Raw genomic sequence first — 15,000 nt, 5'->3', positions numbered from 1 at the left:
TCGAATTGTTTAGGCTGGCCTTCAGAGGGTAACCTCCAATGTTTGGGCTGTTTTTATTAATGATATGGTGATAGCCACAGATGTTAGTAGTTTAACATTTTAATGTTAATATTTTATATTTGTTATTTGTTTTTGTGGTATTGTTACCTTATGGGTTTTAATGTTGTAAGTCGCCGCGATACCCTTTGGGTGAGCGGCGATTAAAAAAAAATCTAATAAATAAATAAGCTCACTTGTTCTATTATTGTTGTTGTTATTTTTATTACTTACAAAATAAAATCAACCCCCCAACAACGATCATTAAAACAATTTTTAAAAAGAGTTAAAATACATACATGACATAAAAAGCAGCCGTTAAAAATTGCGGGGAAGAAGAAGAAAAAGAAGGAGGAGGAGATTGGATTTATACCCCGCCCTTCACTACCCAAAGGAGTCTCAGAGCAGCTTACAAACTCCTTTCCCTTCCCCTCCCCACAACAGACACCCTGTGAGGTAGGTGGGGCTGAGAGAGCTCTCAGAGAGTTTGGTGTAGTGGTTAAGTGCGTGGACTCTAATCTGGGAGAGCCGGGTTTGATTCCCCACTCCTCCAATTGCAGCTGCTGGATGACCTTGGGCGAGCCATAGTTCTGTCAGAGCTGTTCTCTCAAGGGCAGTTCTCAAAAGAGCTCTCTCAGCTCCACCTGCCTCACAGGGTGTCTGTTGTGGGGAGGGGAAGGGAACGGGGTTTGTAAGCTGCTCTGAGACCCTGAGTGAAGGGCAGGGTATAAATCCAATCTCCTCCTCCTCCTTCTCGTCCTCCTCCTCCTCTCGAGAACTGCCTTTGAGAGAACAGGTCCGAAAGAACTTCTGACTGACCCAAGATCACCCAGCAGCTGCGTGTGGAGGTGTGGGGAAACAAACCAGTTCTCCCAGATCAGAGTCCGCGCTCCTAACCGCTACACCAAACTGGCGCTCTCTCAAGAGCTGATGTCTCACTTACGTGGGGTCGTTGGCCAAGTTCAGGAAGAGACACACGTTCTCCATGGAGCCGTTCTCCTCGAAGTCGGACTTGAAGAAACGGGCCGTCTCCATGTTCACCTGCCCAGCACGGAAGAAAGAGAAGGGACTTAAGGGGCAGTCCACGGGAGGGGAGAGGAGACGTCTCTTGGCAGCTGCTAGTCAGGAGAGTTAAATGTTCAGAGACGTGTTCAGAGCCAGGATGTTGGGGATTCAGCCACAGGGTTGTCACCTGGAGGTTTGGGGGCGGAGCCTGGGGAAGTCAGCATTTGGGGAGGGGAACAACCGCAGTGGGGCATAAAGCCATAGAGGTCACCCCCCCAAAGCTGCCATTTCCCCCAGGGGTACCGACCTCTGTCGTCTGGACTCACAATGTTCCCTCTAAGCTGTGGAGTCTTGTGAGCAAAAAAATCTACTTTGTGAGCTACTGGCATTAAAGTTCTGAGCAAGCGATTTGGCTACTGCATTAAATCAGTGTGCTCTGGAGCCACCCTTCCTGAGCTGGGAACAAAATCTGTGAGCCAGAGGCTAAAAAACTGTGAGCTAGCTCACACTAACTCAGCTTAGAGGGAACACTGGCTCTGGAGATCACTTGTCTTTCTGGGGAATCTCTAGGCTCCACCTGGAGGCTGGTGACCCTAAGCCACAGAAGGGGAACATCCCCAAACCGGGGCTTTTCAGGCATCTGGCTGGCCACCCTTGGAACCAAGGCAGCCCCAAAGGGACCCTTTTTGTCTCATCTAGTGGGGCAGTGCTGAGGAGCCAGCATCAGGAGGCTACTGGATATGACGACGTTTTGCCCAGTCACAGAAGCGTGACACTGAGTGCAGTCGATAGATCTCCCAAGACCTATATTGCAAAGAAGGAAAACTTGCATTTATCCAAGTAGGTCCAGTTCACCTTCAGGTTGCAGTGAAAAGAGGAGAGAGAAGCCTGATCTAAAGAGGACCTTTCCCTGCCACAAATGGCCAGCTTGTCTGGCATCAAGGGGTGGGAGTATGAGGGCATCGTCTCCACAGGAGAGACCTGTGAAGACGCATGTCTCCATGGAAGGCCATGTAATGAGAGGGAGAGGACAAAGGGAAAGGAGAGGGTCAGAGGGAAGCTCCCAGGTGAAGACAAAGAGAGGCCTCTCAGGCAAGGGCCTACTATCCTTCTGCAACTTCTTCAAAAGCTTGCTCAGGATGTGATAAGGTTCTCCTTGTTGGAGTAAGGCCGCGATCACATGGGCGATCCGACATAGGTGCAAGGAATTTTACCTGCAGTTGCATGATCTGGAGCTGTGGTTGCTCAAGTGGTTAAGACGCTGAACTGCAGGCTGTGGAAGGTTGGTCGTTCAGCAGTTCGAGACCCGAGTGTGCCGCATGACGGAGTGAGCTCCCATCTCTAGTTCTAGCTCCTGCCAACCAGCAGTTCGAAAGCAAGAAATTGCAAGTGGATAAATAAGTACCACTTTGGTGGGAAGGTAACAGCGTTCTGTGCGCCTTGGTGTTTAGTCATGCCGGCCACATGACCACGGAAACATCTTCGGACAGCGCTGGCTCTTCGGCTTTGAAACGGAGATGAGCACCGCAACCCTAGAGTCAGATTCAACTGGCTTTCGAGCAAGGGAAGCTTTACCTTTACCTTGCATGATCACACCTCCCTTTGTAGCTGCGGGTGCAGCCCGTCACTGTGTGATCGGACGCAACTGCGGGTGAGTCAGGGTTTCTTTTTGGCCATTTGCTTACGTGACCAGGCAAGGGGAAGTCTGTCCGTGGCCCGTCGGAACCCATCAGAGCCAGACTTTTCCCCAGTGTCTTTTAACCCCGCTTCTGCGGCGGAGCATCACGGGTTGCCGACGACTGCGGGACGCTTCCCAGATGTTGCTGTCTGATCGCGCCCTTTAGATCCGCACCTATGTCGGATCTAAAGGCCTGTGTGATCGCAGCCTCACTCCAACAGGGAGAACCTTATCAAATCCTGAGCAGGCTTTTGAAGAAATTGCAGAAGGATAGCAGGCCCCTTTGCAACTACCAGCTCGCTGCGACAGGCAAGGGGCAGACTGGCCCACGAACTTCCCAGGGAGGTCCTTGCAGGGCTGCTGTGCTGGAAGGCCCCTGGCGGCCATGAGGGAGCTGAACTCAGTGGCGTTGGCGATGCTGCATTCTGGCGATAGCCTGGCGTCTCTGGAGGCAAACGGAAAAAGCTGCACCCCCTGGGGTCACCACCAGTAGGGAGCTCTGAGCTCAACTTGCTCTTCGCTTATTGGACTGGGCCAGCTCCGAGTTCAGAAATACCCACAGATTTTGGGGGTGGGGCCTGAGGAGGGCCGGGTTTTGGGAGGGGAAATGATCCAGATGACAGAAAATGGCAGCTTTGGGAGGTGGGCTCTGCGGCATTATACCCCGCCTGTTAGATTCACTGGTTTGGTACAGCCAGGAATCTCTATAATATAGCAGAGTGCATGAGGCTTACATGCAGCAGCAGCTTCTCTGTACTGTGTGTGCGAGTAAAGTTACAGAGTAAAGTTACAGAGTAAAGTTACAAAGAGTTGCAGGGCTCTCTTTCGGCTGTGCTCCTGCAGAGTGCAGGGGGTGGGACTAGATGACCTGTGAGGTCCCTTCCCACTCTCAACATTCTATGATTCTAGGATTCTTTGAGTCGCTGCAGTCCCTCCTTCAGATACTGACCAATAGGGTTGCCCTCGGAAACTGCCTCCCCCAGGATATGGTCAGCTCTACACCTGACTGATCTCACGACAGCACATTCCTCTGAGGAACTTCCGCCCTGGGAGAACCAGCTCTGGGTGAGGAAATACCTGGAGATTTTGGAGGCAAAGCCTGGGGAGGGCGGGGTTTGGGGAGGGGAGGGACTTCAGCAAGGTGCAGTACCATGGAGTCCACCCTCCGAAGCAGCCATTTTCACCAGGGGGGAAAAGATCTCGATTGCCTGCAGATCAAATATGATAGTGGGCAGGGGTAATTTCCTGCGGGAGCGTACAGGAGCGGAGCTCCGGCAGTAAAGAGCCCAGGGGGCGGGCATATGCAACAAGCCCCGCCCCCTGCTCCCAGCAGCCCTCAGTCAGAGCAAGAAGCAGCCAGGTAAGTTGCAGAGCTCCCCCCGGCCCCTCGGTCCAAAACAGTCCAGTGGCACCTTTAAGGACAAGTTTTATTCTGGTACAAGCTCTCCCTCCTCTGCGAGGACAGATCTGCACGTTCCCCCCGCCCCCCCCATAGCTAGCAATCCAAAACAGCTCAGTGGAGTCTGAGCGGTGGGTGCTGCCTTCTGACACACTTCCGGTGATGTCAGGGGGTGTGGCATATGAAAATGAGTCATGCTAATGAGTCATGCTAATGAGCTCCTGCACCACTTTTTCTATGAAATGACCCCTGATAGTGGGAGATCTCCAGGCAGGCCCGTGGCTACAGTGGGGGCATTTCGGGGCCTGGCCCCCACGACTTCCTGCCACGGCCCCCTGACTTCCATCCAGCCCCCAGCTCCCCCGGCTCTCTGGGCCACCCGGAGGACTCCCCACTGCCGCCCCTTCCCCAGGCGCGACTTCCTTCCCTGCATAGGCAGGCAGAGTGTGAATGCTGCAAAAGTGAGTTTGTAAAATTGTTATTTTCTAATTTTGTGACGTTAGTGCTGCCCGACGTATTTAAAGGCCCCCCAAATGACAAAATCCTGGGAATGCTAGAGCCTCGGAGTGTGGCCCAAGGGCTTTCCTAGGCCAGAGGGCAGGACTTCAATGTTCGACCAATCTCTTTGCCCCTCCTCCAAACGAGCTGACAAAATATGCAAGAGAAACGCATACATTCAAGCCGGCTTCATTGTCAGCTGGCTGAACCGATACTAAATCAGGAAACTCCCACTTCCCACTTTGTTTCCGCCACGAACGGATGAAGTGGCCTTTGGCAAACCCCACTTCTGTAGCGTGTCGAGAACGGAACTGAGACTGCAGCTTGCCATTCTGGGTTCATTCACAGTTCAGCCTTATGAGAGGACTTCAGAACGGCAGGTGTACTATAGCAGTTCAGCTAGGAATCCAGAAGTCCTGGGTTCAGATCTCGCTGCTGCCATGAACTCACGAAGAGTCCAGAATCATTGAATCCTAGAATCATAAATTTGGAAGGTACCTCTAGGGTCATCTAGTCCAACCCCCTGCACAATGCAGGAAATACCCAAATACTTCCTTCTCCACACCCATGGTGACTGCTGTTTTACACCCAGAAGATGACAAAAACCCTCGAGGATCCCCGGCCAAACTGGCCTGGAGAAAAATTGCTTCCTGACCCCAAAGTGGCGATCAGCATTTCCCGAGGCCTATAAGAAAGGGCCAGAAGAACTAAGCACTGAGGCAACCCTTAAGTGCGCGGACTCTAATCTGGGAGAACCGGGTTTGATTCCCCACTCCTCCACTTGCAGCTGCTGGATGACCTTGGGCGAGCCATAGTTCTGTCAGAGCTATTCTTGAAAAAGAGCAGTTCCTGTCAGAGCTCTCCCAGCCCCACCTCCCTCACAGGGTGCCTGTCGTGGGGAGAGGACGGGAAAGGAGTTTGTAAGCTGCTCTGAGACTCCCTGGGGTAGTGAAGGGCGGGGTATAAATCCAATCTCTTCTCTTCTTCTACTTTGCAGCTGGAAGGCTGGACAAACCAAATCATTTTGGTGTAGTGGTTTGGTGTAGTAGCTAAGTGCCAGTTTGGTGTAGTGGTTAAGTGCGTGGACTCTAATCTGGGAGAACCAGGTTCGATTCCCCACTCCTCCACTTGTAGCTGCTGGATGAGCTTGGGAAAGCCATAGTTCTGACAAGAGTTGTCCTTGAAAAAGAGCAGTATCTGACAGAGCTCTCTCAGCCCCGCCTACCTCCCAGGGTGTCTGTTGTGGGGAGGGGACGGGAAAGCAGATTGTAAGCCGCTCTGAGTCTCCTTTGGGTAGTGAAGGGCGGGGTATAAATCCAATCTCTTCTTCTTCTTCTATAGTACCATAGAGCCCACCCTCCAAAACATCCATTTTCTCCAGGGGCAACTGGTCTCTGTATTCTGAAGAGGAGCTGTAGTTCCGGGACATTCCCAGGTCCCACCTGGAGGCTGGCATCCCCCGTATGGCCAGACGTGTACTGGGGCGTCAATCCTCGGCTTGCAGCCTCTGGCACTGAGTGAGACAGCCGAGGGGATCCAGGAGCAGCCCAGGGACGGGAGCTGTGCTGCGTTTCCTCCTGCTGCTGGTTTGCTTGTTTGTCTACATCAGGGATCTCCAGTGTGGTGCTTGTGGGCACCAGGGCAGAGAGGCCAAGACCTTCCCCTGATAGGAACATCCGAAGAGCCCTGCTGGATCAGACCAGGGAGGGTCCATCTAGTCCAGCCTCCCGTCTCACACAGGGGCCAGCCAGTTCCTCTGGAGGGCCAACAACAGGGCAGAGAGGCCAAGACCTTCCCCTGATAGGAACATCCGAAGAGCCCTGCTGGATCAGACCAGTGAGGGTCCATCTAGACCAGCATCCGGTCTCACACAGTGGCCAGTCAGTTCCTCTGGAGGGTTAACAACAGGGCAGAGAGGCCAAGACCTTCCCCCGATAGGAACATCCGAAGAGCCCTGCTGGATCAGACCAGTGAGGGTCCATCTAGACCAGCATCCGGTCTCACACAGTGGCCAGTCAGTTCCTCTGGAGGGTTAACAACAGGGCAGAGAGGCCAAGACCTTCCCCCGATAGGAACATCCGAAGAGCCCTGCTGGATCAGACCAGTGAGGGTCCATCTAGACCAGCATCCGGTCTCACACAGTGGCCAGTCAGTTCCTCTGGAGGGTTAACAACAGGGCAGAGAGGCCAAGACCTTCCCCCGATAGGAACATCCGAAGAGCCCTGCTGGATCAGACCAGTGAGGGTCCATCTAGACCAGCATCCGGTCTCACACAGTGGCCAGTCAGTTCCTCTGGAGGGCCAGCAATCGGGCAGAGAGGCCGAGGCCTTCCCCTGATAGGAACATCTGAAGACCCCTGCCGGATCACACCGGTGAGAGTCCATCCAGTCCAGCATCCCGTTTCACACAGTGGCCAGTCAGTTCCTCTGGAGGGCCAGCAATCGGGCAGAGAGGCCGAGGCCTTCCCCTGATAAGAACATCGCAGACCAGTGCGGGTCCATCTAGTCCAGCATCCTGTCTCACACAGTGGCCAGCCAGTTCCTCTGGAGGGCCAACAACAGGGCATAGAGGCCGTGGCCTTCCCCTCAGAAGAACATCGGAAGAGCCCTGCTGGATCAGACCAGGGAGGGTCCATCTAGTCCAGCATCCTGTCTCACACAGGGGCCAACCAGTTCCTCTGGAGGGCCAACAACAGGGCAGAGAGGCCGAGGCCTTCCCCTGATAAGAACCTCAGAAGGGCCCTGCTGGATCAGACCAGTGAGGGTCCATCCAGTCCAGCATCCTCTAGAGGGCCAACCACAGGGTAGGGAGACTGAGGCCTTCCCCTGGTATTGAGTCCTGGCACTGGGATCCAGAGGTTGACTGCCTCTGAACTCGGAGGTTGCCTCTAGGCACTGTGCCTTGTAGCCACTGATCAACCTGTCCTCCATCAATCTGTTAAATGTCCTTTTAAAGCCATCTATTCCTGTGGCCATCACTACATCTTCTGGCAGCGAATTTTCACATTTTAATCACTCTCTGTGTAAAGAACTATTTCCTCTTGTTCATCCTGAATCAACTGATCCTCAGCTTCATTGGATGCCCTGGAGTTCTTGTATTCTGGGAGAGGGAGAAAACCTTCTCTCTACTCCTTTCTCCTCCCCATGCATAATTTTTTAAACTTTTATCATTTCCCCACATAGGCCCCGGTCACACGGGCCAGATAATGTGTGGGGGGGAGGCGTGGCTGTTTGCCCCGGAGCAAAATAAAGCGCAGTAGCCCAATCACACGGTCCCCCGAGTCTCCACGCTTAGGCTGTTAGTTGGCGATCACACGGCGATGCTGGAGCGTGGCAAAGAAGCGGCGCGGCAAGCATTTTGCATTTGTGCACATGCACAGTTTCACTGAGCAGCACTGCTTTCGGTTATGTGTTTGTACGCATGCGCTTATGGAAAACATCCGGTTTGCGACGGGATGTGGACGGGCGCCGGATGCCACGGGATGCTAGCGCTCCCACGATCAGACGCCAGCCCCTGCCCTCTGTTTTCCGGATACTAGTGCACTGTCCGTGGTACTTTTTTACTGTGCATCTTCGGCGGGACACCACAGGTTGGCCACGGGTGCGCTTCGCTTCCCAGATGTTGCGGTGTGATTGCGCCCCGAAAATCTGCCTGACATTCATGCCTTTAGTGCGGCAAATCCTTCGTGTGACCGGGGTCTTAGTCAACATTTTTTAAGAACTGAAAAGTCCCACTCTGTTTGGCCTTTCCTCACCACACCACCTAGCAGCGAATCCCACACTTTCATCGCTCGTCGAGTAGAGAATACATAAAGTACAGACATAAAGGGACACGCAATTCACGTTCCTAAATGCCAGGCATTATACGAAAGTGTCACAAGCAGCACAATCCAAATGCATTCACAACAGCAGTCAATGTAGGGAGAGCAGGGCACAGACCTGGAGTAAAACTCAACAGCCAGCCTGCACAGGTGACCGGGGCCAGCCCCGGGGGTGGGGGGGGGTGAGTAACACAGCCTGCAAGGAGGTGACTGTCCACTAGGGGGGAGTAAGGGGCTGCTGATGAGCCCACCTGGCGGTCCAGGAGATGCTCTGAGCCTGAGGATGCGGCAGGAAAACAGACCTTCTTGGGCCACCCTCCTCTCCCTGCATCACTCCACGGTCCTTGCTCAGCATCCCACAAGGGCATCCTAGCCAAGCTTTCCTGACTTGACCTGAGAACCAATAGAGGCCTCTGGTTAATTTGATGGTGGCTTTCGATCTGGGAGAAGTAATCCCCTGTATTCTCTCTGTCTCTCTCTGTAGTCCCCTGTATTCAAGTAGTCCCCTGTATTCTCTCTCTCTCTCTCTCTCTCTCTCTCTCTCTCTCTCTCTGTGTGTGTGTGTGTGTCTCTGACTTTGTATGTGACAGCCAATACCTTAAACTGAGCTCAGTAACCAATGGGCAACCAATGAGAGCCAGTTTGGTGTAGTGGTTTAAGTGCACGGACTCTAATCTGGGAGAACCGGGTTTGATTCCCCACCCCTCCACTCGCACCTGCCGGATGGCCTTGGGCAAGCTACAGTTCTGTCCGAGGTGTTCTTGAAAAGAGCAGTTTCTGTCAGAGCTCTCTCAGCCCCGCCTACCTCACAGGGTGTCTGTTGTGGGGAGGGGAAGGGAAAGGAGACTGTAAGCCGCTCTGAGACACCTTTGGGTAGTGAAGGGAAGGCTATAACGTCTCACTGTGTGTATAACTTTATCAAAGTGGGTAGCGTTGAAATTCCTATATAATTTTAACCCATTTGGCAAACACTCTAATGACATCTCATAGAAACATTCGTTTGAATTGCTCCCAGTAAACCGAATATTGGAAAAAGAATATAAGTCTGTGAAGAACTTTTTTCGGGCATGACACGTGACAGTTGTTTTGCTTCCTTTCAACTTCCACCCCGTGATCTCCCTCTTTGGTTTGCAACCATTCTAAAGCATGACAGTCTCAGAGAACCATGTCACCTTTTCATGATGTTGACATAGGTTCTGTTGGGTATTACAAGTTAAAATTACACTCAGTATTTATGGGGTTAAATGTTTGTTTGTGTTGTCACAGGAAGTCACATGTGTTTTATGTAGCCAATGTTAGTTTAGAACTACAAGCCTGGGAAAATCATCCCTGATCTAGGAGTTTCATTGGAAGCAAAGTGTCAAAGTGTTTTAGCATTTTATGGCTTCTCTTCCCATCTTTGTCTGCTGTTCTCAAGAAGAAGCAGAGAAGCCATTATCACTCTCTTCTAGTCTTGTCATTGTAGTGTAAAGATGTAGGGAACTTAGCTCTGTTGTTATTTTCATCCCAGTTACCCTTCCCCATGCTAGAATGTAGTAAAAACCTTCTATTTTAAACAAACATGGACTCTGAGTCTGAATTATTTTACTCTGGCACTGCTAAGTTATTTTATCTCTGCTAAAAATCAATTTTCAAAACCCAACAGGTTCCCAGGAAGAGACAGACAGGTGGGGGCTTGGTGGGACAAGGTGCCGGGGTCACTGCTGGAGAAGGGCTATTGCCGACGGGAGAAGAGGGAGGGCCAGATGCTAAAGTGATCTTTTCTGGGGGCGTGAGGTTGGCAAACACGGATCAGGGCTCTAAACGTTACAGACAGAGAGGTCAGGGCCGATCTTGAGAGCGCGGGCTTCACAGAATGTCACTGAGATAATGGCAGGATTCTGCCTGGGTGCTGGAGCAGGAAGGATGAGTTGAAAGGGACAATGTTCCTTCCAGGGGTCATTCCGTAGAAAAAGAGGTGCAGGAGCTCATTAGCATAACTCATTAGCATAAATTATTTGCATATGCCACACCCCCTGACATCACCGGAAGTGTGTCAGAAGGCAACACCCACCGCTCAGGCTCCACTGGACTGTTTTGGATTGCTAGCTATTGGGGGGGGGGAACGTGCAGATCTGTCCTCACAGAGGAGGGAGAGCTTGTACCTGAATAAAACTTGGTCTTAAAATGTGCCACTGGACTTTTTTGGAGCAGGGGGCGGGGGGGGGGGGCTCTGCAACTTACCTGGCTGCTTCTTGCTCTGACTGAGGGCTGCTGGGAGCAGGGGGTGGGGCTTGCTGCATGTGCCCGGCCCCTGGGCTCTTTACTGCCAGAGCTCCACTCCTGTGCGCTCCTGCAGGAAATGACCCCTGGTTCCCTCTAAGCTGAGTTAGTGTGAGCTAGCTCACCGTTCCTTAGCCTCCGGCTCACACATTTCTGTCTCTGCTCAGGAAGGGTGGCTCCAGAGCAAACTGACGTATGCAGGAGCCAAATGCTCACAAGACTCCACAGCTCAGAGGGAGCATCGGCATTCGGCAGACATGTGAGATGCATCAGATGGCACCTCCAGGGCTGAGAGAGTCTGCTGAGAGCCCCCCCACCACCTGGCCTGCACCTGAGAGGCCTTCCTTTTTGACTCACCCCCATAGCAGCAAAGACGATGGCAAAGTTGTCCTCGTGATAATCCGTGACGTCTTTGGACTTCTTCACCAGCCCAGCTTGCCGGCAGATCTGAGCAGCAATCTGCAAGGGGAGAGACGAGAAGAACCCGGGAAGGTGTGAGGGGGCATCTCCAGAAGAGGCCAGAGGAGGGGGGGGGCAGGAAGAGCAATTCTCCCCAGGAGGACGCAGGGTCAGTCCAGCAGAGGTTCTATCTGCCCGGAAAGTGGGGGGAAACAATCCCACCTAGGTGACAAAAATTCCTCCTTCCAGTGTGGTGTAGTGTGGTGTAGTGGTTAGTAGTGTGGACTCTAATCTGGGAGAACTGGGTTTGATTCCCTACTCCTCCGCATGCAGCTGCTGGTGTGACTTTGGGTCAGTCAAAAGCTTTCTCAGATCTGTTCTCTCAAGGGCAGTCCTCTCAGAGCTCTCTCAGCCCCACCTGTCTCACAGGATGTCTGTTGTGGGGAGGGGAAGGGGAAGAGAAAGGAGATGGTAAGCCATTCTGGGACTCCTTCGGGTCCCCCCCATCTCCTCCTCCTCCTCCTCCTCCTCCTCTTCCTCTTCTTCTTCTTCTTCTTCTTCTTTTTCTTCCTCTCTGAGAGCCAGTTTGGTGTAGTGGTTAAGTTCACAGACTCTAATCTGGGAGAACCGGGTTGAATCCCCACTCCTCCACTTGCAGCTGCTGGATGACCTTGGGCAAGCCTTAGTTCTCTTAGAGCTGTCCTTGAAAAAGAGCCGTTTCTGTCGGAGCTCTCTCAGCCCCGCCTACCTCACAGGGTGTCTGTTGTGGGCAGGGGAAGGGAAAGGAGTTTGTAAGCTGCTCTGAGACTCCTCTGGGTAGTGAAGGGTGGGGTATAAATCCAATCTTCTCCTCCTCCTCCTCCTCTTCTTCTTTCAGCCTAACCTACCTCACAGGGTTGTTGTGAGAATAAAGGGGGAACTGTTCACTGTCCTCAGCTTCTTCAAGAAATGGGTGGTGGTGTAAAATTCTAATAAACTAACGCTGCGGTCACACACACTAAATCCATTTCCAATCCACTTTCAGTGCACTTTCCAACTGGATTTTACTGTGTGAACTGGCAAAATCCAGTTGGAAAGTACATGGAAAGTGGATTGGAAGTGGGTTATCGAGTGTGTGTGACTGCAGCCTAAGGTAAGTCTTTACTCTCCGCTCCCCTAAATGCCAAGTCTGTCTGGTCAACCCGTGGTTTCTCATCAGTGAAGGAACGACACTTTTGAGAGACGTGAGAGACAGGTTCTCTCTGCAGACGCTTGAAGATGCCCTTGCCTTGATTATAACTTCACAGGTCCCAGAGTGAAGTCCTGCTTCTAACGGCGTCCTCATTGTGAAAAGGCAAAAGTCTAAAACTCTGAAACAGGCCACATGCCCCGTTGTCTGTCACTTCCGATCTGTCAAGGGAGCTTTTCCCACCTGGCTTCATCCCTTGGTGTGTGGGTGTCTGTGCGTGCTGGCATGGATCCCTACCGCTGAGGAACAAACACGAGTTCCTGACGCTCCGGCTCTGTCCCGAGATCAGCTTGGATGGTTCAGGTTCAACAAAGGGCACGGCCCAGCGGTTGCTGGCCAGGCCAGATGTAGCCGGGCCTGGCAGTGGGAAGGGCGGGGTATAAATGTAATGAAAATAAATAAATAAATAAATAAAATATCTGCAGCGGACCTCAGTTGCTGCCTGGAGAACCCAGCCTGGATTGAAACCTGAGGCTGCCAAGGCAAAAGCATTCCCCAGGAGGGATTTGCAATCGTCCAGCATCTCCCTGGAGCTGGGCTGCTGCAGGTGGCCAGTGTCTCGGCTGCTGGCCAGGTCTGACCGAGGCGGACCTGGCCTTTGCGATGAAGGCCAAGACTGTCAGGGCTCTGCTCTGCTCACTCCAGAGAGGCTGTGCAGATTTTTGCAAAGATTCCCTTAGCAGCAGCTGCCACCACAGCACAAGACTCTTCACTGCGTGACTGAAGGTAAGCGGTGGCAGCCATTTTGTGGCGGGTTCCGTCTCCTTTGGCAGCCATTTTGCGGCAGCCATTTCGTGGCGGTGTTCACCACGTTGTGTCAGAATCCCAACGGTAGATCCCATTTGAGGTATGAGCTGTGCCTACACTACTGTGGAAACTGGGTTCCATTTCCAGCCGTACAACTGAAGAAGATGGCTTTGAAACGTCTGGCATACCTGGGAAGGATGTTTTCGGCTGTTAGAAATTTATTTGTGCTTTGGGACATCCTCTGCCTTTTTTTGTGGACTTTGAGGGCTTTTGGATACTATTATATTCAAAGGATATAGTCTCTTGTTGGATATTTTCTACAGTCATCAAATTGTATTTTGAATCTGCAAATAGTGTTTTTAAATTGTGACCACCAATTCTATTGTATCTTCAATTTATTGCAATAGACTGATGTCTACTGTTTATTTGTGGAAGTTGTGTATCTTTTGATGGTCTACCCTTGTGGTTTATATTTTTGCAGCATCCCATTTCCACCCCCCCCGCCTTGGTTTGGCCCTCGGCATTATGCTCAAGTCAGTCTGGGACGTACCTCGTTGTGGGGGAGGCCGGCAGCGGAGAAGATGGGGATCTTCTGCCCCCTGGCGATGCTGTTCATTACATCGATGGGTGAAATTCCCGTCTGGATCATCTCCTCAGGGTAGATGCGCCCATGGGGGTTGATGGGTTGGCCTGGGGGATGAAGCCGTGAGCGGAGGGTGAATCATGGGGGGCCCGGATAAATGGAAGATCTGGGCAGACCTCAAGGAAACATTGCTGGAGCTAGTAAGACTGAGAAAATAATATCTGCTCCTGTCTTGGTAAAGTGCCACAAATATCTCTATGTGGTTTGCTGTATTCCCGCCCCCCCTTGCAGGGCTTCTGTGCCTTTAACAAATGGGTGACAGGCACAAATCCAACAGGTTCACATTCCCCCAGCATGGGGATGCAAAGGGTCACAGCAGCCCAATTTATGCACATCAGGCAACCAGAAGAAGGACGAGGAGGAGAGGAGATTGGATTTATGCCCTTCACTACCCAAAGGAGTCTCAGAGTGGCTGACAAACTCCTTCCCCTTCCCCTCCCCACAACAGACACCCTGTGAGGTATCTGGGGCTAATAGAGCTCTGAGAGCAACTGCTCTTTTTCAAGGACAGCTGTGCCAGAACCAGGGGTCATTTCCTGCAGGAGCACACAGGAGTGGAGCTCCGGCAGTAAAGAGCCCAGGGGGCGGGCACATGTAACATGCCCCACCCCCTGCTCACAGCAGCCCTCAGTCAGAGCAAGAGGCAGCCAGGTAAGCTGCAGAGGCCCCCCCCGGGGCCCCCTCCAAAACAGTCCAGTGGCACCTTTAAGACCAAGTTTTATTCAGGTACAAGCTCTCCCTCCTCTGCCAGGACAGATCTGCACGTTCCCCCTCCCCATAGCTAGCAATCCAAAACAGTCCAGTGGCACCTTTAAGACCAAGTTTTATTCAGGTACAAGCTCTCCCTCCTCTGTGAGTACAGATCTGCACGTCCCCCCCCCCCACTAGCTAGCAATCCAAAAGAGTCCAGTGGAGCCTGAGCGGTGGGTGTTGCCTTCTGACACACTTCCGGTGATGTCAGGGAGTGTGGCGTATGCAAATAGGTTGTGCTAATGAGTTATGCGAATGAGCTCCTGCACCTCTTTTTCTACGAAATGACCCCTGGCCAGAACTATGGCTTGCCCAAAGTCATCCAGCAGCTGCAAGTGGAGGAGTGGGGAATCAAACCCAGTTCTCCCAGATTAGAGTCCGCACACTTAACCACGACACCAAACTGGCTCTCACCAGTAATGCACAGGAGGAGATCTGCCTGGAAGAAAAAATGGCAGCCCTGACTAGACATCCTTTGGGCCTCCATAAAGTCACGAGCCAACAGGAGATCAGAAGGTCTTGGGGTCCAATCCAT

General features: G+C 52.3%; 1 protein-coding gene across 1 annotated transcript in view; it reads right to left on the bottom strand.

Annotated features, from left to right (window-relative positions):
- The window catches only part of ATP6V1B1 (ATPase, H+ transporting, lysosomal 56/58kDa, V1 subunit B1), a 123,507-nt gene that overhangs the window by 15,604 nt on the left and 92,903 nt on the right, over nucleotides 1-15,000 (bottom strand). Inside the window, exons 6-8 of the mRNA XM_015413870.1 lie at nucleotides 13,623-13,762; nucleotides 11,056-11,157; nucleotides 980-1,077 (exon numbers count right to left, since the gene is read on the bottom strand). Of these exons, the coding sequence (XP_015269356.1) occupies nucleotides 980-1,077; nucleotides 11,056-11,157; nucleotides 13,623-13,762 (340 nt within the window). The remainder of the gene's footprint in view (nucleotides 1-979; nucleotides 1,078-11,055; nucleotides 11,158-13,622; nucleotides 13,763-15,000) is intronic.

This window comes from Gekko japonicus, unplaced genomic scaffold (assembly GCF_001447785.1).
Source record: "Gekko japonicus isolate JY-2015 unplaced genomic scaffold, Gekko_japonicus_V1.1 scaffold1252, whole genome shotgun sequence".
Classification (NCBI taxonomy): Eukaryota; Metazoa; Chordata; class Lepidosauria; order Squamata; family Gekkonidae; genus Gekko; species Gekko japonicus.
Note: the sequence above shows the minus strand (reverse complement) of the source record. Positions and strands in the feature narration are given on the sequence as shown.